Raw genomic sequence first — 23,811 nt, 5'->3', positions numbered from 1 at the left:
TCCGTGGGGAGCTGTTTAATGTTAGCGAGGGTGCTAATCTGCATTTCCATCCTCATGACGACCACAAACTACTTGTGGAACGCCGATTGTAGTCCGGACCAGGACTGGATAGATCCTGGCTTGAGCCTCTTCCACCATTCTTCTGCGGGTCCATCTAGAGTGATTGAAAAACAGAGGCACTTGCTATTGTCGCAGACATGGGCTACGATCATTAATCGATTGTAGCGGGAAAAATGGTCACTGGGGTTTGTGTTCCTGGTATAAGCAGGCAAGTTTGGCGCATGATTCCATTTCCTCTTCCTCAGAATCAGAACCGCCTCCCTCCTGTTTATGGACTAGACGGTCAGTGATTTTCTTTAACACGACCAGTTGTTTCATGAACTGTCGGGCCATTCCATCGTCTAAGGGGACTCTCTCGTTCCTCTTATCATTGAGGTTATTTCTCAGGTCTCTCCCTCAGGGGAAGATCTTCTCCTTGCGGGCCCACTCCTTTCGAGCATTTAGCCCGTCGCACAGGTCTACCCGAGACGTGTTGTCCCTTGAACTAACGGCGACTGGCTCGTCAGCACACTGGCTTCCTCGGTGATTTTTATTCACGGAGGCGCTGGGGGTGGAAATGTTGTTCCCGTCCAATCTGTCTAGGGACAGCCCGGGGCCTGGTACCTTGGGGGCGCATCTCTTGCAGATCGATTGGTCGATCCCGTCCTGGGATGGGATGCACCTTCTCTTTCCTAGGGAGCGACCCTAGGTTGGCCCCGGTTTTTGGAACGGGAGGATTTTTCCTCTAGGGGTTTGCTTTTCCCACAGGGTCAGCCGCTTTGGCTTTCCCTTTTTCTTGAGTCGGGTTATAGGGGCCGACTTCGGGATCTTGTCTCGGAGGAGGGATCGGCCTCGTGTTTTCGGGCACGTTGTCCCTAACTAGCGGGGCAGACGGCCGTATTTCTGGAGGAGGAACAACTGGAGGGTTGGCCGCCAACCCTTGGGCAGCAATGAAAGCCTGCTGGGCCAGGAGGGATTCTTACATCTAGCGAGTGGCTTCTTTCTATTCAATTACCCTGACCTCTTGGTCCAGGACTTGTTGCCTCAGTTTAATCACCTCCGAGTCCTTCTGGTCGAGGTCTACTTCTTCTGGGATCGCAGGATCCTCAGCTTCGTGATTGTGGTATCCCCCTTCATTTTCCTCATCTTAGTAACCTTCCTCATAATCTACCTCGTCTTCATAGTTCTGGGACTCGTCAGGCTGGGGCATTTGATAAGGTGTATCCTCAGGTTGATTTTGAGGGAGAGGTTGATTGGGTAGTGGCTCTCCATTGCCTTGTTCTTGGTGAGCAGGATCGAACGTAGTATGCCTCGTTTTCACCATCGTTACAGATATTCGATATCTTCTTTACAAAGCTTTCTTCGGCTCTCAATGAAAGCACCAAAATGTTACCGAGTTTTTCGGAAACTAGAATTATAAAAGATAAGAGAGCTTAGAAAGAAAGGATTATAAATAATCACACAAGGAATTTTACTTGGTTGGGGCGTTAAAGAGCCTTAGTCCACGAGTCTATTGTATTAGAGCTTAAGGAGCTTTAGTAATGGATTTTTTCTCTGAGTTTGAGCAGAGTATATGCTTACAAGAGAAAAAAATCTGACCCCCTCCACAGTGCACAACTATTCATATTTATAGGCAGTTAAGTGCTCTGGGTTTGGGCCGGACTAATCCGGCCCAATGAGGGTATAAACATTATTTGCTCACTGATGGAGGCTTAATACAAAGGAGTGTAATAAATAAAATGCACTAATCAAGGCCCATTGGGCCGGCCGGAGCGTAACAACAACTTACAACAGTACGCAACAACAGCCCGGTTCGCGTGGCTTCTAAGGAAATCCGGGGGACAGGATCCGTCAAAGAAGTGGCAGTACAGTTATGAAATAACAACGTACATTCCATATATAATCTCTTATGCAAGTTAGTTGTGGGGACAATACTCTGTGTTTCTCGGGGTGATGTCAGTATCGGGGAAAACTTATCACGCCCAACCTGCTCGCCTGGTCCGGGTTCGTTTACTAACATCCCTCTTCATTTACCAAAACCCTGGTTCATTAACCAGGATCCGAGTTCGTCTACTGTCGTCCCAATCCATTTTCAAACTTGGAGGAATTAATATCCTTATCGCATCCCGGACACACCATACGAAGGGTCCGGGAAGATGAAACATGCCAACCTCATGGTCTTGGCTTTCATTCCGGGACAACGTTTGGGATGTACTGATATTTGGGTCGTCGGGACTCACGCCCTCTCCATCTATTGGGCCTGATCTAGGCCTTAAGTCCCTTCAGGGTGGCCCATGGACTAAATGTGCGGATCCGCGAATGGAGGGAGGAAACGGGGATAACAGGTGGTATTAAGGCATCTATGGCTGCTGGTAATGATAATGTTGGTGGAGAGTTTGAAGATTCTATGCATGCTAAGGCTTCTTCTGAGGTAACTGGTTACTATTGTTTGTGTGTTTCCCTTTATTATGTCTAATTTGGTTCTAATTTTTGTAAAAATTGCTGGTTTTTGTATTTTTAGGATTTTTTTTATGATCATTCTTTTGGGGGTAACCAAAATATTGATATTGGTGAGGAGTTGGAGGCTGATTTGGAGCATTCTGTTCAGATTGCTTCACAATTTGTTAGTACTGATAAAGTAAGTTTTTCTTTCCTTTTATTTATTTAGCAATTGGTTTTTTCCCCTTGTTTTCTTGTTTTTAATGAAGTATTGGTTCTTTATTTATTTATTTATTTTTTAGGAGCCAATTAAAGTTGACTCAATTGTATTCTCAAGTCCTCGAACTCCCACATTTCATGTCTCTAATGTAATGTGGAGAGTTATTAATGAATCAGTTGAGAGGCCACTTAAAGAGAGTAGTTTTTTGGAGAATAAAAGTAAGTGGTCAATTGTGTTGTATGATGATGCACAAGCTGTTGATAATGGACTGATTTTGGGAAAGAAAAGGCAAGCGAAGCCGAGCGTGGTAGTAAAGTCTCCTTTCCTAACAAATTTTGGATCTTCTGAAGACGGAGTGAAATAAAAAAGAAAGAGTACAATATTGGATAATATTTGTCCATTTTCCAATGAATTTGGTCATAATCACACTAAAGAACAACTTTCTAAGTTTGACTCTTGGATTAAACGTGATTTGAAGAAAAGGAACAAGTATGTATAACCGTTACTTGTTTTTAACTTTTTTAATGCGTAATATGTCTGTTTAATTTGTTAACTTTTTTATTTTGTGTTTTAATGTATTGTACAGGTTCAAGAAATATGATGATAGTGTCGTGGACCCACCAATTAACTTCACTTTTGTCCTTATTTCTAAGAAGACTTGGTTTCATAGCCTTTATTTCTCTGGGCAATTCGTTGATTCATCAGTGAGATTCTTCCTTTTATTTTATCTATTTTTTCCTGTTGGACTTCTTTTTTTATTTTAAAAGGTAATAAGTCTAGTCATCTATTGCTGCTATATATTATGAAGTTATTGGGTAACCAGTTCTCTTACTGTTTTTTGTTGTTGTAGTTCATTGGGTACCTGGTTACCCAAGCCGTGTAACTGTTTTGTGTTGATGATGGTAACCAGTTACCCTTGAGTAATAAAGTTTTCTTGTCTGTTATAGTTGATTGGTTTCTATATATATTATCTTATAAGCATGCATTTTTTTATTATGCAGCATATTGATGTGATGATGTATTAATTGAGGAGAAAAGTTAAATTGTCTAAAGATTTGAAGAGGAGAGTATCTACGACTGACAGTTGTTTTGAGCAAAATATATTGTTTATGTATGAAGATTTTAAGAAAAAAGGTAATGGTGCATTTAAAGTAGATGAGAGTTGCGTTTCTTTGAAGATAATGAAGGGGGAATCCATGTTTTGTGCAACTCATTGGAATTTGCTTGATGATGTTGTTATGCCTGTTAATGTGAAGGCTCTTATGCACTGGATTGTGTTGCAATTTAATATACAACAAAGATCACTTAAGGTGTATGATTCAATGTCTAGTGCAAAGCATGAAAATCAGACTTTACCTGTTGTTAAGGCATTTGCTGTTTTGATTCCTCTTCTATTGGAGAAGATTGGTTTCTATGATCGTCAAGATATAAATATTGATGTTAGTCCGTATGAAGTGGCAGAGAATGATGTTTTGAAGTTGAGCATTGCTAGAGGCATTCCTCAACAAATTGATTGGTTAGTTTGTTTATTTGATTATAGTTTTTTTTCTTTGTGTCATTTTGTTTATATGTTCTTAGTTTTTTTTTTATTTGTTTCCAATATGCTGCGATTGTGGGGTGTTTTCTACTTATTTTGCTGAGCAAATAATACTTGGGAAGGAGAATGAGATGCCTAAATATATTGATATTCGTCTCCTTCGTGAAGACATTGCTATCAACTTGTACTATCATGGAAAGAACAAAGAACTTGAGGGATACTTAACTAGCAATGAGTTCAATGAAAGGCTTTTGGAGAGGAGACAGAAGAGAATGAAGATTGCTGCACAGACTTTTAGTGATATTATGTTTCTTTTGCTTTTTTTATTTTGCTATAACAGTTATTAATGATGGGTCAATTTCTAGTTTTACAGTTAGTTATTTTAAATTTCTGGTTATATAAAACATTGCGAGTCTTAAGGTCATTATATATATATATATATATATCAGTATAGCCTTTTGTTAATTCATTTGTTGTTTTATTTTAATTTTTTCGTTCATTGTTTTTTTATTTAATTATTAATATATATTGTATATAACACTTTAAAGCATGTAGTTAGTATTCCATTTTTTTTTGTATTTTTTTCCTTTGTTTTATGGAATTATTTGAGGGTAACCAGTTCTTAGATGGGTTGTTTAGCTAATTTTCCAGGTGTAAGTGGTGGCAAGAATGATTTAGAGGGTAATTAGGTACCCATGTTGTTTCTTTGCTAACATACCGAGGGTAACTGGTTACTTAAGTGTTTTTTAGATTTTTTCCCCATTGGTTTGTTGTTTTTTTAGATTTTTTCCCCATTGGTTTGTTTTTTTTTAATATATATATATTTAAATAACACTTTAAAGCAGATAGCTAGTTTTCTATTTGTTTTTGTATTTTTTCCATTGCTTTATGGAATTGTTTGAGGGTAACTAGTTCCCAGTTTGGTTGTTTAACTAATTTTCCAGGTGTAATTGGGGCAAGAATGATTTTGAGGGTAACCAGGTACTCAGGCTGTTTCTTTGCTAATATAGCGCGAGTAACTGGTTACTTAAGTATTTTTTAGATTTTTCCACTAAGTTTGTCTTATTATAGTAATGCAACTAGTTTATTAAGTTAATATTAAAGTAACTTTAATATTATATATAGAGGAGTTTGTGATAGAAGAAAGTAAAGGTTTTAATTTTGTTTGGCTTTTAGATTGTTATAGTGGGTAATTTATCTTGTATTATTATATCAAAGTAACCAGTTATCTATATCATTGTTTTGTTGTTATTTTTGGGTAATTGGTTACATTCATGTTTGTTTCCTTTTGGTATATTTATGCTGATGGTGGCATTGATAAATAAGAAGTAAACAAATTCAAGAAATTATTTTGAAAGGAATTTATAAGTTTATGCAATCAATCAATGTGTTTATATTGGAAACAATCTTATTAAAATACTGAATAATACTTAATGAATATGAAAGTCACTCTTCTAATGAATAAAACTATTAAAGGTTTGTTTTGCTGTAAAATATGAATCTATGTCTTTGGCTTTTTTCTGTTTGTTTGGCTTCTCAATTGGAGGATTCCTGCAAGTCTTCCTGTTATGTCTTGGTTGCCCACATTTCCCACAAGTGATTATTACCTTAGGTTCTCCTCTTGATCTTATTCTTTTCTTTCTTGGTCTTCCTGCAGGGATTGTTGCCTTTGGAGGCAGCACCACTATGTGCAAGTGTTGTGGGAGATTCCATTCATCTTTATGGGGCAAAGGATGAACAATCTTCTTGATACAATGCTTTCAACGTTTCTGTTCTGTAAAACTTTATACAATAATCATACACTCTCAAGTTTCTCTTTGCAATGACAGCCACTACATGTCAACAAGGCATTTCATCTTCTTGAAACCTATTGCAAGTACATGTTCTATTATGTATATTTACTGTGAAATGTATCCCCTTTTGATCACAAACTTGGTATTCTATTGTGTTAAAAGGCAAGACCTAAAAATAGTTTTGTCATGAAATAGAATCAGATAATAAACATTTTAACTAGAATTAACATTGAAAGTAACTAGTTATCCTTCTATGTAACTTAATTTTTTTTTTGTTATGGAAGGTAATTGGTTACCATCTATTGACAGATTAAAGAATAGTAAGAATACGTTTAGTTGCATACCTCATACTTCATTTTTGAAACAATGTCATGTCTCAACTCATTCTTTGTTGCTGCAGAGACTTTTGTGAATGTTCTGTTTTCGTTATTTGAGTTATTCCGAACCCACTTTTGAACCAAACTTATAAGGCATTCAACCAAGATATCAATGGGGAGATTTCTTGCAGCTTTTAGTGCAGCGTTGAGTGATTCTGCGATGTTGGATGTCATCATGGTGTTTCTTTTTGTTGGCGAGTATGATCTTGCCCAAGTTTCATACTTGGCTTTCTCTAAATAAGGTCTAATGTGTCTGTCAAGTCTATCAAGGCCTCTCATGTAGTGTTCACATTCTGTTTTTGTGTATGTTTTTGCTGCTACAATGAAATTCATTTGTAGCTCTTTTCCATGACTTCCATACTTGCTTTTAAAATTATTGAGCAAGTGAAACATGCAAGCTCCATGGAAAGAATTTGGGTACATCATATGTACTGCATTGTCTATGCTCTTGTGTCTGTCGGAAACTATAACCAATCCTGTGGAGTTTAAATATTGTAAAATAAAAAACAAAAATTAGGTATTATTCATTTTTTTTTAAATTTTTGGTGAAGGTAACCAGTTACTTTAATCAGATACTAAAAGAAATAGCATGTATGTGTGTATTTGGTTTTGGTAACCAGTTCCTTTTTCTTTGTAAACAAGAATATATAATTGAAGCTATCATACCTTCGGGTTCTCCATAGGTGTCTCTCAGTTTGGAGAAGAACCAAAGCCATGAGTTATCATTTTCAAAGTCTGCTATTCAAAAGCCAACACAAAAATGTTGTTGTTTGAATCTAACGTTGATGTTGAAAATAGGGTACCGTCACGTGCATTTTTCAAGAAAGTTCCATCAAAAACAATTATAGGCCTCAAGTATCTCCAGCCCTTGATTGAGTTAGAGAAAGCTATGTATAGGTATTTGAATCTATCTTCCTTGTCTGTGAGTAGGTGTGTTATTGTTCCTGGATTTGCTTGCTTCAACATGTAAAGATATATTGGCAACTTTTGATATGAATCATTGGGGTTCTCTCTTACTAGACGCAAAGCTTTCTCTCTTGATCTCCATGCTTTTGTGTATCCCATGGTTACTCCAAAGTTTTCATTCATATCATTCATGATATCATTTGGAGTGTAATTTCTTTTGATTGACTTGTACTTATTCTTTATTAATTCACCAATTACGATGCTTTTTGCTTGCCTATGGTTTTCCATAACAATTTCAACAGAGCAAGTGTGATTTGGAATGCATTTTCGTACCTTGGATAAATCTTGATTTCTGTACTTAGATGCTCTCACAAACCAATTGCATGTGTCATCTGTGCAGCTAACTAGGTACTCTCTAAATTCTGATATTTTTGTTTTGAACTGGAAGCTATGCAGCATTGCATGGCAGCTAAGAGCTGATTTGATTGTGTTCTTGTTCTTGTAAATTTTCCCTTGCTCTATTGTGTTGACTCTGTAATTAGATATTACTATTTGGATGTAACGACCTCCTTTCTTAACATACATATATATAGTGTAAAAACAAAGTTTAATCTGAATACAACAATACTGAAATTCTGAATTTACAAAAAAAAAACTTTATTAAACAATACATAAACTAATGCTCATAACTTCAAACCATACAATACCCACAACTAAATAAAAATTTTATCTTACATACAAATCTTAATACTTTTATAAATAATTTTCGTGGAATACACCTTAACGTAGAACTAGAGATGTATCCAACCGATAAATTGAAAAGTTTTATGCAAATTACAAAGTTCATGAAATACTCTTAAAGCTTTATGTAAATTATAAAGTTCACAAAATACTTTTTATGAAATATAAATATAAAATCAAGTTTCTCGTTTATTTATAATATAGCATAGCAGAACTCCACTCCCTTTAGGTCAGCCCCATATGTACAATCACGTTGGCTCCACGTATACTCATCTACAATTTATATTTGGGGCATCTTACCTACAACACAAATATTATCTGATGAGCTAAGGCTCAGTAAGCAGAATAATTGTAACGACCCGGATTTTCAAGACTCGATAATGCGGAAATATAAATGTTTTCATTTAACAAAATGTCTCAAAAACCCATAGAAAAAAAAACTTTTTAAAAAGTCGTATGGCCATACTTAACATTTAGTTACAAACATGTTTTATAAAGATTAGAGTGAGCCTAGTTTAGGAAAATTACACAACATTTCCAAAAATAAAAAGGCTTCCCCAAAAGGTCGGTCTACATGTACATTTGCAAGGAAGACTCCAGCGCTCACTGCTCTGCCTTGCCCTTGTTCTTACCTACAACATGAAACAACTAGGTAAGCGAAAACGCTTAGTAAGATCAACTTCCAAACAAAGTAGATAGAGAAATAGGGATCCGGACCCATCCGGACCCTACACAATCAATTTCAAGAATTCTAAAGCGTCCTGGCAAACTTATGGTCATGCCTGATAACCAAGGATAAATTAATTCACATCTAGATAAAAATCCTGCACTCAGAAAAATCCCAAAACAAGCAGATATATTATATCACAACTATATCTTATCAACAATTATATCCCTGCACTCAGAAAATCCCAGAGCAAGCAGATATATTATATCACAACTACATCTTATCAACAATTATATCCCTGCACTCAGAAAATCCCAGAGCAAGCAGATATATTATATCACAATATAATTCGAGACCAACGCTCGACAATTTCCAACAATTCAGGCGAACGCGCCCTCCAACATAATTGCTAATCTGTAAAAGAGAACCGAGTCCCCACACTAAGATCTAGCCAATAAATATTCTCATCAAGGGTAACTATCGTGTTACCTAGGGCATCGCTACATATTCAAGAGTGTAATCCAATTTACACGGTTTTACGGAGACTTCTATGTTAATCAGTGGTGCTGGTGAGCAGCTGCCCCTAGGGTGTTCAGCCTCACTCAATCTTGGCAACCCCTAGTATCTCTAGGCACTCTCACGGAATGGCCAATATTCACGGCTGCTATCCGGGAATAACTTATCAGAGCACTTGCTCGGATTCTAACCGTCCAATGATTAAGTAAGCATAAGGGCCCCTAGGTCCCATTTATCTTGGCGCCCCTAGGTTTAACCAGCTTATCCTCATCTCATGGCCACTCGTCGCGGTAATGAACCGGACATAAATAAAATCAAGCAGTGTGACGGGGATCAACCGTCTAGGATATGACGGACTTCTACCGTTCATATTTTCTAAATCAGCACTCACTAGACTAACGTCTCTAAGCAACTTTCTATGACAGCCTATGTATATGCATGTATCCCTATACTAACATACAAGACAATAATCATTTCATGTTGCAGCCATACAATATAAGTTGACTTACTTGGAGTCCTTAGCGCTCAGCAAGTTTTCACCCTCCAACGTTCAGTCCAGTTACGCTTAGCCAATACTGTAGTTATCCATACAGTATACTCGGATTAATTATGGCACTAATAATTCATTATTATTATTTTGGGCAGTTTGGTCATTTTAATAAAAGTCATTTGTAAGGATTTATAATCCTTATTTGGTTTTAAACCTATTAAGGAAAGTTATACAAAATATTCGAGACTAAACCCTAAGTCTCGGGGAGACCTATCCTAAGGTCTCGATACCTAGGCTCGGGTATCACAATGGTATTTCCCCACAACCCGCTAAAAATATTACTCTTTCAAGGTATCACTATTAACCCGCACTTTCGACTAGTCGGTTAAAATATGTAAGATTTTAGCCGGTATTATATCCAGAAAATACAAATAAATTCCTTAATTATTTTTAAAGAAAATAAACTCTTTAAATTTTCCTTTTATTTTTCTTAAGGTTTTAATATCTAAAAACCGTTTTAAGAAAATTACCTAATTTGTCTTAATTAGGAAAACCGTTATAAATTTCTCATCTTGACTAATTAATTTTCCCAAAAGCAATTAATCAATTTTACTTACTAGAAAAATAATTCATTTAAACTCAAAGGGGTAATTTTAGTGAAAATATGATTTCAAGACTTACCAATTTATATCTTGAAATAAACAAAATTTTACTTTTTACCTTATGTTCCAAAATCTCATTTTTACACTAAGTGTGAAAAACCTATTTTTCACATTTTTAACTACATACTTCGTTAGTTCATAACTTGAAATTTACTTACCCAATTGTTACCAAAATTTCTCAATTCCATTTTTGTTATGCCATTTAGGTCTTTGTAAAATCTTAGGTCAAAATGAGCATTTTTTATTGGTGAAATCATTTTCCAACAATGAGGTAAAAATGACCTTATTTTCAAGTCCTTATTTTTTCCAAACTTTGACAGTTAATAACTTTCAAACCGTTCAATATTTTCTTACCAAATTTTACAGTGGACTAATAGGTTATGCCAGAAATATGTCAACAAAATTTTAGAAAAAACTGGGTTCATTTGCCCTATAAAGTGGCTGTCCAAACTTGGTTCCGAAAATGAGAATACGAAAAAACAGTTTTTTACCTAAACTTTGAAATAGCATAACTTACTCATTTCTAAACATTTTTTAGTGTTTCAAAAGCTCAATTTTATGTACTCAATCTCAACAACATAACAGTACAATTTAATTTTACAAAAACAATATACAGTGGCTACTTGACCCCTTGGAAGTCACAGCTTAAAACATGTTTTGTTTTAGGGTATCCTACAAAACCCTTGGGGGTTTTGATTCCCATTTTCAAAAATCAATACACATGCATCATAAAAATTATTAAACAACTACCATAACCTTATTACATCATCAACAAGAAACTCTAAGCATTAGATATACAAAATAATGCTTAAAACTAAAAACCCTACAACAAACTCATCAAAAGTAAACTTTTTACCTCTTTGGTGTTCTTGCTTAAGGTTTGGACCTTCCTATAAGCTTTGACTCCTTCAATACCTTTCAAAAACCCTAACCAACTTCCTCCAACAACATAGGTAATTAGCTATTTGAAACTCTATGATTAAAACTTGACAAAAGTCTAGATTAATGAAACTTTACCTTAGGGAAAACCCTTCCTAGACCAAGACTTAGCTTCCAAGTTTCTTTGGTGTTCTTGGGGTTGAAAATGGAGAGAACACTTGAGAGAGTCTTCAAAAATCAGATGAGAGTGAATGAGGGAGGGAGAGTGGTCGGATTTGGGGGTTAGAATGGCTCACACAACTCTTCAAAATACCACAAAACACTTGAGTGCTTTTCTACCCACTTGCCCACTTGACTTCTTAATTAAATGGGATTTGAATTTTATAAAATTGGGTTCACACCACTCTAAAATAGCACATGGCCAGCCACCATTTTCCATATATGTGACCATTAATTTTTTTTATTTATTTTTTATTTTTTTATAAAGGTTAATAAGGGTTTATAAGAAGAAAAGTCCAAATTGGCTTTTGACACCTTTTTCACTCTTATTAAGTTTTAATCACCAAACTTAACATTAATTAATTAAATTAAATGTCTCTCACATTTAATTTAATTAATCACATAATAAAATTTAACCTAAGGTCCATTCATGGAATAAAATTCCCCATTTCGGCAAAATTAGGCATTTAACACAAAATGCCATAAAATTTCCATTTTCTTTTAGGTTTATTATTTTTGACCAAACTTTAACTTTTATGAATGTATTTTATGCCCAAAATATAATTGCCATGATTTTTCGTTTTATTTTCCGAGATTTTTACCCGATCAGGGTTTTTGTGTCGGTCTAGGACCGAAAGTCTTATCTTGACTTTTAAAATCACAAAATTCATATTTTGGCTAGCAATAACTCATGGAATACTTACAAACAAAATATAATATTATTTAAAATAATATTCTTAACCCGGGGGAAAAAAATCCCGACCCGAGTCGTTTAAAGGTACCCGAAAATGCAGGACGTTACAATAACTACCTCATATGCATTAAAATAAACGTGCAACATGTTATATATTTTCTTTCTTTTACTTTCCTTTCATTTGGGCCCTAGAGGATGCTGCTGCCGACATTACATAGGGAATCACATTCCCACTTGAGCATAAACATGATAATAGAGAATTTCTCCCTCATAAACATTCATTATATAGGGAAGTACGTGTCCCTTATTACATTTTGGGACATAGGTCTCCCAAGCAGCAACTCTACTTGAACTCTTTCAATAACTTAGCTGTAAACATTAAGCATGCTTATGCATAATAATTATAACATGCTTGAAAATAACTTATGCATAAATACAATATGGTAGAATAACATGTAAAACATATAATTGCACATAAGACACATAAAAGGCTTGTGTTGTAGATGAGGATTCTACTTACCTTGCGTCCTGATAAAACAACCGAAATTGTTAGCTTCCTAATAAAAACACAAACTATTAACTTACATAAAATATACATGATGTAATTTTAGTTTATAATTGTTATTATTCCATTTTTCTTATTTGATTGTTTATTTTATATCCAGGCGTATGGTCATACTATAATTGTCCATGGCAAGATCCCGGTCTAAAAGTCGTGGTCATGGTCATGGTCATACGGAAATGTCCAGGTCATAGTATCAGTCCATAATAATAGGGAATAAGGTCATATAATAAAAGTCCATAATAGTCCAAAGTGCGACCATAGCCTATATAAGTTTAGTATTATAAAGATACATAAAAAATAGTTTATATTTCAATTTTGGCATTGTAAATTATGACGACATGGTAAAATAATCTATATATAAATGTTGGTATTATAACGACATGATAAAATAATCTATATATAAATTTTGGCATTATAACGACATGTTAACATAATCTATATATAAATTTTGACATTATAATGGCATAGTAAAATAATCTATTTATAACTTTTGGCATTATAATGGCATGGTAACATAATCTATATATAAATTTTGGCATTATAACGACATAGTAAAATAATCTATATATAAATTTTGGCATTATAACGGCATAGTAAAATAATCTATATATAACTTTTGGCATTATAACGACATAGTAAAATAATCTATATATAAATTTTGGCATTTTAACACCATAGTAAAATAATCTGTATATATATAATAACTAAATAATTGAAATGAAAGGTTCGGGAAAGAGCTTACCTAAAAGGTTTTCGTAGGCTAGCATTACGGACAGAACTTTGCCTAGATCTTTGAGGTTTAGAACTTTAAAATGGTGTTAAGAAGATTTTTTGGTAGAGTGAGAGAAAGAAAATGAGGTTTTGTGATTCAAAATGAGTTTTGGAAGAGTTATTTATAGGAAAACCTTGGGATACTATGCTAATAAAATATTTAAAATATCATGCATAGTGGAATAATAAAATATTCGAAATATTAAGCATGGTGGTTTGCTAAAGTCATCATTGTATCACTACTGCATCATCATGTGAGAACCATGGGGTGGACCCCGTTGTGGGACCCATGTGGACCCTACTGTGGGACCCTTGCGGACCCCACTGTGGGACCCACTATGAATAGTACCCGGTGAATAGTAACCAAAAATGAAAACCTCCCAATCTTCTTATATTACTTAGTCCAACATTTTTTTACACGCAAACTTTTCTGAAAAAGTTTCTCTAACATCCATAAATTAATTATTCTCATGTGTTAGCTACTTCAACAACTTAGAATTGTTAAATTCCCACAATAGAATACAACTATATCCCCAACGGTCAGGTTACTGTTTCCAACGGTCGGATCACTATTCACCAACGGTCATAACGGCTAATTTTTGTCCTATAAATACTTGTTCCTTCAACCATTTACTTGCACAACTTCTTCATCTCTTAACCTTCTAGATAAAATTCATCATCAAATCATTAATTTCTCTTTATTGTTCATAACTTTAGTGATTGTTTGCTTGTATTTAACATCATTCTATGGGTATTATACTAATGAAATGTCCATGAATATTATAGTTGTGTATTCATTAGTTATTCTTCAACTTTACTTAATAGCTCTAGCCTTCGATTAACATTGTAATGCACTCAAAAGTATGAATAAAATATCTTGTCTTATTTTTCATAATTGTTATAATGCATTTGTAGAAAGAAGTGGGAGTTACATAAGATTTCCTCCAACTTTATTTTTCTTTTTGTATCGTCTTCAATTATGAAATCAGCTACTTCTTCACCAAAATGAGGTATGTATGACACATCGATGCCCTCATTTGTTGTACTTGACATTCCTTCTTCAAGTAACATTTGTTCATTGATGGAAGCTTGGTTTGCTTGCATTAATAATATCCCCACCTCCATTTCTTCTGCTGTAACTTTCTGATTTGCTAGTAGAAGAATGTTATTTTCATTGCTTGATTCTTGAACTATAGTAATACACAATGGTAAGTCTGTTATTTTTGCTGCAACTTTTTTCTTTATTTCCATGTAGAACAACACTGAATTGTCTGTTTCAACCTTCATTGGTGGTGTTCCTTTGGCTACTTGATAAGAAACTTCAATAATTGTCGTTGTTTCCTTTATCTCATTTTTTTTATCAAATTCACCAAGTTGTCAAGAGAAAAATTTGGTGGTATTAATATCCCAGTCATTGTGTACCCCTGATACTTGTTGTTTTCATTCCACTTGCCTCCAAATTGAACCAAAGAAGTAATATTGTCCATACCTGCAAAATTTGGTAATTTTTTAAGGAGTTAGTTGTTTCTAAATGGGCTAGGGAATTGGTTACCTTAATCTGTAATCACATACCCTTCTGAAACATTTAGTTTTATATATTGATTTTTTTTCAGGGTAACTGGTTACCCTATTGTTACTAAATGTTTTTGCAGTTAACATTCACACCAACATCAAATAATTTTTTTATTGAAAAGACAAATTAGAATCTAAAATTTTCAGATTTCTTGTTTTCTGTCTATTTTTAGTCAATCAATGTACACAACCAATTCGGCCAAGAAAAATATGAAGAAAATAGTGAAAATTTTATTCATCACTCTGAAATCAGTCACAGAAAGAGTAGAGAACAACCCTTTACTCAGTTCAAGATATGGCATTGAATTGGTCAAAAAAGGAAAGAAGAAAAAAAGAGTATTATATATATGGACATATAGCTAATTAACAGGACATGGTAGTTTAATACCACTAGTGTAACTAAGTAGTGAATCTCCTAGATATATCTATTCCTTAATCTTAAAGAGTTTCTTTGCAAACCCTGTTGTGATCTTTTCCTTTCATTGTCTCAGCAAAGTCTCTAATTCATGGCCTCATCACAATCAAGCAACTACGTAAAGAGGCCAAATATTATAATTTCCATATTTTCTTTCATATTAATATTATCTTCCAATATTGCAAGTATATATAAGTAATCTTGCACTGCATGATCATGCATGAAATAGTTTTCTCAAATTTTACAGATATTTTTTTATTTAAAATGTGCTTAATTTTTCTTCCTCGCTTTTAGGAGCTGATCATCATCAGTCATTGTTGGCTAAAGATCATATTGATGGGAATGTAACAAGTTACCTTTATGTGTAATCACATAGCCTACTGAAACATTTAGTTGAATATATTGACTGCTTTTCAAGATAACTGGTTACCCTATTGTTGCTGAATGTTTTGGCAGTTAAAATTCACACTAATATCAAATGATTCTTTTTATTGAAAAGACAAATTAAAATCTAAAATTTTCAGAGTTCTTGTTTCTTGTCTATTTTTGGTCAATCAATGTACACAAATCAGTAGGTTTAAATAAAAAAATTTCAACTTTTTAGTTTATAAATTGTTTGTGTTTTTCAGAAAGCACATCATGACCATCATTATTATCATTATAATCAAGATAATAATTCATCTATAATTGTGAATTTGTATGCAAATAAAATTGTTTTATGTAGAAGATTTAAGATAGTTTTCAAATAAAAGAAAATGACAATCGAATAGACTTGACAGAGGAGACGATTTTTGCAAATTTTGTTTCTTGATTGTATACCAGAGATGCAGGTCACTGGAAATTGCAAAGATTGCAGCACATATGATTGGAAAATTGTTGGAATTTATTTGATTTCTGCAGAAAATGATCAGTAATTTTCTTGCCACAATCATTAGATTTTTGTTAAGTATTTTTGCAAGAGATGATGTCGAAACTTTGCCAGTATTGATCAAATGTTGAGGATATCGCCGGAGATAGGAGCTGTCGCCGGAGAAGAAATCTATTGCTAGAGAAGGGAGCGTCGAAGATGGAAGCAATTGCAGAGAGTTACGTAATTTTGGAGAACGTTTTGCTCGACTTTCATGCTTGAGCAGAGGACTATTGTAATGTTAATTACCATTGTGCCCCTTCTTATGCTGATGTGTTTTTGTTTAAATTTCATTTGGCCTATATAGTTAGTTTTACGGTGAACTAAGTTTTTGTTAATTAACTTTTTCAATTAATCTCTAAAAAGCCATATTTATGAAAAAAGCTCTCAAATTTTCGGCTAAGGCGTTGGAAAACTCTTGGGCCGCCCAGGATATTTAAGCTAAAAAGCCTAAAATAAAATACAATTTTTATGAATCTGGAACTTGTGGCCACACAGTCTTCTTCTGCAAATATTTGTACGAGCCATTAGCTTGAGGTGAGGAGTTGAAGCGGGAATATGGCAGTACCCATATTCAGGACTTCGGTACCTCAGTCTCGTCCAGCTATCCATTCCTTTGGTCCTCCTCTGCCATGCTTACATGAAACTTCAAAGAAGAACAGCTTGCTCTTTTGTCTTCCTTCGGAACTTAATCCAGTTCGGTGAGCAAGCAAATGGTCAACTATTACTTGCAATTGATTAAAGTATTTGCAGAACTGGATTAAATTGGCTGCCTTTCTTATGCACATTGTTACTACCATTATATATTGGGTTTTGCTCAAAAAGCATAATTGAGTTGCTTTTAATGTAAACAATTGTAATTCACATTAGTCAAAAGTAATATGTACCCTTTTTTGCATAAAGTCCTGTTGAGTGGGATTTAATTCAATAGCAGTTTAGGTGCGTTGTATTTGTTGTGGCATTTTGGTTAGAATGATCATGACATAGTTCAGCATTTGGTATGTAAAATATTTTCCAATAAAAAACTGTTCTTGTATTATAAAGGTTACATTTAACATGTTTGTTGATCCATTTTGCCGTGGTTGTAGGCCTGCATTGTCCTTTTGTGTTGGTACTCACCTTATTCCACACCCCAGGAAGGTATTACTCTGAAAGCAAATGTGATTTCTTATCTGCCATGTTTCTTATCATGTAAAGCATCGATTTAATAGGAAGTTAAAAACAGATGTTTGTGTTGCTTTACTTTTATAATGTGTTAATTGTTGTTAATCAAAATAGGTCGACCGAGGTGGGGAAGATGCTTTCTTTGTGAGTAGCCACAAAGGAGGAGCTCTTGCTGTTGCTGATGGTGTCTCTGGGTATGGAATTGGACAAGGCTAAGTGTTTATGTATGACTATAGCTAAGCTTTCAGAAATTGAAAGCATAAACAAATAGAATTTATTGAGTATGTTGTTGTGGTTATCATGCATTAACGAGCTAGAGTTGTGACTTATGAATTTTTAATATGTATTCCTTCATTTTTTTTTCCAGTTGGGCGGAAAAGAATGTGGATCCATCGTTGTTTCCACAGGAACTGATGGCTAATTTTTACTATTTAGTGGAGGATGAAGAGGTAGTATTTTGAATAATTTATAACCTATAAGATGTTCTTCAAATTGTGTTTTGATCTAAACATATCTTGTTGGCTAATTGTCTTTGATATCTTACTGATAGAGCAATGGTTATGATGGACATAGTATTTAGTTACTGCATACATTGATGTTGGCTGACAAACCCAATTATCTTTACCTGTCTTTCCAGGTTAATAGTGACCCGCAAATTCTCATTAGGAAAGCACATGCTGCTACCTCCTCTATAGGTTCTGCAACAGTGTAAGTAATCTTCGATTGACATTTTCGTATTCTGAGGTTTATGCTTCTGTCCTATTTCATTTAACTGACTCAACTTTCCACTTATCTGAGTAGAATTGCCGCCATATTGGAGCGGAATGGGATTTTGAAGATTGCCAATGTTGGGGATTGTGGGCTACGGGTTATCCGTGAAGGTAAACACCTTTCAATTGTCATTGTTCAAATTCTTAGTTTTCCATTGTTCCCTTCGAATTCTCTTTTCCTTTTTATTCACCTGACATACTTTTTCTTCTATTCCTCAGGTCGGGTAGTTTTTTCTTCCATTCCACAAGAACATTATTTCGACTGTCCCTATCAACTGAGCTCAGAGGCCATTAGTCAAACATACCTTGATGCCAAGGTATGATGAGCGCCTAACCTTTTAGTGTATGAGCAAATTCTTCTTTTATACAAATTATGCTATGGCTTTGTATCACATAACCTTGTGGTTCTCACATTACATAAGCTACATTAACTGCTTTATGACTTCAACAAAGGATTGCGTCTTGGTAATTTGAAGATATGGTAGCATTAAGTTGTAATAAAGTCCATATATGGTTCCCAACCAAGATGACCATTCTAGTCTACGTTCAACATGTACTATTAAGTTTGGGGGCTAGTAAAGCTTGGATAAGATGTGCATATGAACGAATCCTATTTGCAAATCTTGGAGAAATCCAAAATCGTCCTTTTGCGTTTTGATTTATATTTAGAAGTTTATAACCCTCCTCAACAACAGGTTAGCAGCATGGAGTTGATAGAAGGAGACACCATAATAATGGGTTCTGATGGGCTTTTCGATAATGTCTTTGATCATGAATTGATTTCAACATTGGCCAGATGCAAAGATGTCGTTGAGGCTGGTATGTTTCTCCTGTGTTAGTTTCATATGGTGGAAGATTTAGATTAACTTATTCACAATCTTAACCGATGTACCATTTTAATGCTAGCAAAGGCATTAGCTAATCTGGCAAGCACTCATGCAAAGGACTCTGACTTTGATTCTCCATACGCATTGGAGGCCAGATCCAGGGTACAATACTAAATATTATTTGGCAAAACAAATTTATTTTGACTTGGAGTCGAAAATGTGACTTTTATAATATGCTCCTAAATTATTTTTCAGGGCTTTGATATTCCCTGGTGGAAGAAAATTCTTGGGAGGAAACTTACAGGCATGGTCTTGTGATGTCTACCATTGTAATGAAACTGTATTTGTGGATGCCACGACTGACCTGAGTTTTTCATTTTGCACAGGTGGAAAGCTTGATGACATTACTGTCATTGTTGGGCAAGTCGTCAGCTCTTGAAACTTTAAAAGTTGAAAAATGGCGTATGGAGATAAGTGACAAGTAACACGAGTACTTAAATATATTCTACAGAATTACTTCTGGCCACTTCGCCAAAAGCTGTGATATCTTAGTACAATTCAATTCGTTTTCTCGAACTATTCTATAAACTTCTAAAGGTGCTGTAAAGAATTACACTATACATTACCCTAGCGACCATCCTTTTGTAAACTATCTTCAGCTTTGTAGTCACATTATCATACGTACATACATTGTATTTCCATAGCTCAAGTAGTCACATCAAAAGCACTTTGCCTAAAATATGTAAATGATGTTCAGAGAAATGCTCAAATTTCTTATCCTCCTGTGGATTTAATATGATTTATTTTAAGCAAGAAAATGAAGACAACGATAATGTATTCATGAGTATGAAAAGAAACGGAACCGGGCAAATGCTGATAATGAACTATAGTATGATACATGGTGTATCAATTTTAATTTACTGTCAATAAGAATAATAGTAACAAATTATCAAAAAATAGAGAGAAGGAAATTGTAACAAGACAATAAATGAAACCTCTTCGGTGCTTATTCAAGCATACACCGAGCAAGGCAGAAAAGGATAACTAACAAAATGTCTACAGTACAAACAAAATTTAAGCCTCCGGATCTAATTTGATTAGCACCGCCGATTAAATTTGACGGCGGTCAATTATAAAAATTGCTCAAAAAATTGATGATCCTCTGCTTACTCCACACCCGTGAGACCGGTACATGTAACTCAATTATACAGAGCCAAGATATCTGTAATGAAATGCAAGAATGTACTTTGTCTTCATAGGTTAACAATTCAGGTTACAGTGCCGCTGCTGGAGCCTTCGTTTAAGTCATAAAAGAAGTTTTTTGAGGCTTCATATGTAGACCAGCAGATTGCAGCAGCGGGAGCATGAAAAAGAATCCTAGGACACCACCCCCGTATCAACCCTCTATATCCATCTTTTTTCAATATTGTTTTCACAACATCTCTGATTGAGCCACTTTTGAATCTATCACATCCGCAAATGCCCTGCACAATAAATGAGCGTTAAATTAACATTCATATTTCAGACAAGATTAAAATTTTACAAGTTGCTAACAAGGTGAAAATGTCATATAAGAATTCTCTACGACAAGTTCCGCTAAATTTCTTGGTATCCAAGTTACTTCAGAAAATGCAGGATACACATGAATGTTACAATGAAAAATTATTATTTGTTATGATTTACTTGATCATTCTTAGCTGAAATGATCCAGCATTCTATGACATCATTTCTTAATAGCCAGTATGCGGAATATTAATGATAAGGCTTCAACTTTTTTCAATAAATCTTCATCCTAGCAAGTATCCTATCTATTATATAAAATGAAAGTTACGGTTTAGAAAGGTTAAAACAATTGTACTCGAAACAAAACATAATAGAGTCAATCAGCTCTATTAATTGTAGTTAATCAAATCTGACGCTTGTAAAGTGAACTGCTTTGCTCCATTACTAGCTAATAGGAGAAATCTTATTTTCCCCTTACATTGTATTAAAGCCTTCCACCACTTCGTTAAATGCAATACCAGCACACAAAGAATTACCAACACTTTCAATAATCTTTCCAAGCTTTCTTTGTCACATGTATAATTAAGTTTATAATACTTTTAAGCCAACCGCACCAGCATTATATCACAAGTTAATCGCTTGTCATTGTTGAGTTTTCAATTCGACGCCTTCAAACTAAACATATGCTACAATTTCAATTTATAAAGCATAAGCAAACACATATATAAAGACCTCACCTGACACTGCAACTGAGTTTTGACCACATCGAGAGGTGTAGTAACAGCAGAAGCCAAAGCCCCGGCGACAGCCCCGGCAGTGGCATGTACAACCAAACGCTCGTCGCTGACACTCTCTGGTGAAATCTCCATTAAACCTCTCTTGGCAGCCTCATAAGTCGCAAAGTGCACGGCTGTAAACGGCGCATTCATCAGGACCGTAGTCCTGTACGATGCGTAGAATGCTCTAAACCCATCTTCCCTCAACACCCTCTTCATACAATCCCAAACCCCCTTGTACGGACTATTACTCAACTGCAATCTCTGCTTCACCATGTCCATTGGGGTAAAAACTGCGTCGCTCGCTACGGTGGCGAACACGCCTGAGGTAGCGTGTGCAATAGAGTTATTGGGGTTCCCACCGGAGAAGAACTCCTTACAAATCTCATAAACCGAAAAATACACGGCGTGGGCTGGTCCGGCACCGAGTCCCATTGCCCCAATGCCGCGGTAAAGCCCAATTGGACCCTCGGACCTCAATATAGATTTAAGGGCCTGTCTGACCCCAACTGACTTAATTGGGCACGACCCGAGGGCCTGCATATGGGTCTTGACGGTGTCGACGGGGAACATGGCCATGTGCTCGACAGAACCAGCGATAGAGCCTGCAATCATGAACTGCCAGAAGTGGAGACCGTCATGGGCCCTGACGACAATTTCCGGGTGAAAATCTGGTGGCTGAGGAACTGGCCGGAAGTCTGGGTTTTGGAACTTGGGCGAAGCGTCTGTAGCCATAGATAGATACGGAGGATTAGAATGAAGAAAAACTCCTGTTTAGGGATTGGACGATGAAGAGGGTATCTGAAAATTTGGGGTTTTAGTAAGGGGTTTACGGTTTTGGTGTTAGAGATAAAGAAGATGGGCTATCCACCATAAACAGCTATCAAAGGGGAGAGAATTTGAGTATCAACGATTAGAAATTGCAGAGTCAAAAGAAGAATTAAAGAGTTGGAAGTATAAAAATGGATTTGGTTTTGACTAGTCTTTAGGGTTCCACAAATTAGGGATTTAGGGCTCTATACAGTATTTTATTTTAGTCAGAGATAACAGATGAGCAATTCAGTTTTTATTTTATTTTATTTTTGGATATTTTTTTATTTCTTTTCTTGATTTAAATTTTAGATTTTTTTTTTCATTTTTAAATTAAAAACACATATTATTATCATAATTGAGATAACGGTATTTAGCTGAATAATAAATATCATTCAACTAGGTAAAAGACCAAATTTACTCTTATATTTTTTCGAATATGCGATTGTTATTTGTATTTTGTTAAATGATAATTTAGATTCTGTATTTAATAAAATAGATTAAAATAATATCTTAAACTCAATATTTTGATAAAAAAAAACTCAAATATAATATTTCATTCTCAACGACTCGGCTATTTTTTCTGAATCTCTAAACCCATTGCAAAAATTGATTTTATAATTAAAAATATTTTGACTAAAATCAAGTTGAATTAAGTGTATGATTAGAAGACCAAAATAGTATTTTCACTCCTAACTATTTATTGAACACTTGATTGGAACAGATCCTTCACAATTTTTATTTGAATATATTTATTGGATGTTTACAAGTACGGAATTAAATTAGAGTGTGTTCTCAAATAACATTACTACAAAATAAACAGGATTAGCGTCATTTTTACAAGTCGTTTGTAAGAATTAAGTGACATGAACACTTTGGTTTGGTTGTATATTTAAGTGTCCAGCTTTAACTTTTTTTTCAATAGTAATTAAATCTCAATTATTATTTTTGGATCACATGAGTCTGCAATGTTATATTCTATTAAACAAACCTTAAATATTAGCAGTGATGATAAAAATAATAAATAAATTCTCTAATTATTTATTTAATTTCTTTGATCTATACAGTTTTTAGTTGTTGGATCTCTTAGATTCAATATATTAAAATTGAGAGAAAAACAGTGATAAGAAAACCTCTTTTCTTCGAATTTTTATCGTTACTGTTATTTAAGTTTGTTATCTATCTCTCTATGTGATAAGATCGTTTGAAGACTATCAATTCCATCAATTTTGTGTACTGATCGTGTTCTAAGTGCACATTGCATTTAATATGTATCTATGCTTTCACTATTTCTACTCAAGCAAGTAAACATTCTTAAATTTTGCACAACACCTATTGTTTCAGTCAAAATCTTCCACATAAATCTTCTGCACTTATAGACTTCAGATTGCTAGATTGTTGATGCTGATCGTTTTTAGTTTATGCATTTCATTGCCTTAATCAATGGTATAAACGCATTCTTCCATAGAATGAGTAGAAAAAACATAAGGAGTGTGCCTGCAAAAGACACTATAATACTTAAGTCAGCACAATATTCATTCTCTCAGTCCTC

At 34.7% G+C, this 23,811-nt stretch overlaps 3 protein-coding genes and 1 long non-coding RNA gene across 6 annotated transcripts; 1 reads left to right on the top strand and 3 right to left on the bottom strand.

Annotated features, from left to right (window-relative positions):
* Nucleotides 1–6,074: 6,074 nt before the first annotated feature.
* On the bottom strand, nucleotides 6,075–7,770 carry LOC133791735 (uncharacterized). The gene is made up of 4 exons (XM_062229652.1): nucleotides 7,209–7,770; nucleotides 7,072–7,140; nucleotides 6,373–6,881; nucleotides 6,075–6,197 (listed from the first exon to the last, which is right to left on the bottom strand). The coding sequence occupies exons 1-4, from the start codon at nucleotides 7,768–7,770 to the stop codon at nucleotides 6,075–6,077; spliced, it is 1,263 nt and encodes a 420-aa protein (XP_062085636.1).
* Nucleotides 7,771–8,382: 612 nt separating this feature from the next.
* On the bottom strand, nucleotides 8,383–11,792 carry LOC133789629 (uncharacterized). The gene is made up of 3 exons (XR_009873644.1): nucleotides 11,405–11,792; nucleotides 11,244–11,322; nucleotides 8,383–8,684 (listed from the first exon to the last, which is right to left on the bottom strand). It is a non-coding gene; the product is annotated as an uncharacterized LOC133789629 (long non-coding RNA).
* A 5,100-nt stretch (nucleotides 11,793–16,892) lies between these two features.
* LOC133792750 (probable protein phosphatase 2C 26) lies at nucleotides 16,893–19,873 on the top strand. Of its 3 annotated transcripts, none has more exons than XR_009874269.1 (11): nucleotides 16,893–17,110; nucleotides 17,498–17,549; nucleotides 17,688–17,767; nucleotides 17,941–18,022; nucleotides 18,211–18,281; nucleotides 18,375–18,454; nucleotides 18,563–18,660; nucleotides 19,039–19,162; nucleotides 19,255–19,332; nucleotides 19,426–19,474; nucleotides 19,557–19,578. XR_009874269.1 is itself a non-coding variant. In XM_062230679.1 (11 exons), exons 1-11 carry the CDS (start codon nucleotides 16,968–16,970, stop codon nucleotides 19,607–19,609), a joined length of 915 nt encoding a protein of 304 aa, XP_062086663.1. In that variant the 5' UTR covers nucleotides 16,893–16,967; the 3' UTR covers nucleotides 19,610–19,873. The 3 variants fall into 3 exon arrangements, 2 of the variants coding, with proteins under 2 accessions (XP_062086663.1, XP_062086664.1); XM_062230679.1 differs by having other exon boundaries at nucleotides 19,250–19,332; nucleotides 19,557–19,873; XM_062230680.1 differs by lacking the exons at nucleotides 16,893–17,110; nucleotides 17,498–17,549 and having other exon boundaries at nucleotides 17,688–17,797; nucleotides 19,250–19,332; nucleotides 19,557–19,873.
* A 168-nt stretch (nucleotides 19,874–20,041) lies between these two features.
* Nucleotides 20,042–22,478, bottom strand: LOC133792749 (uncharacterized). The gene is made up of 2 exons (XM_062230678.1): nucleotides 21,411–22,478; nucleotides 20,042–20,654 (listed from the first exon to the last, which is right to left on the bottom strand). The coding sequence occupies exons 1-2, from the start codon at nucleotides 22,182–22,184 to the stop codon at nucleotides 20,439–20,441; spliced, it is 990 nt and encodes a 329-aa protein (XP_062086662.1). The 5' UTR covers nucleotides 22,185–22,478; the 3' UTR covers nucleotides 20,042–20,438.
* Between the last annotated feature and the right edge of the window lie 1,333 nt (nucleotides 22,479–23,811).

Source organism: Humulus lupulus, chromosome 7 (assembly GCF_963169125.1).
Source record: "Humulus lupulus chromosome 7, drHumLupu1.1, whole genome shotgun sequence".
Taxonomy (NCBI): Eukaryota; Viridiplantae; Streptophyta; class Magnoliopsida; order Rosales; family Cannabaceae; genus Humulus; species Humulus lupulus.
Note: the sequence above shows the minus strand (reverse complement) of the source record. Positions and strands in the feature narration are given on the sequence as shown.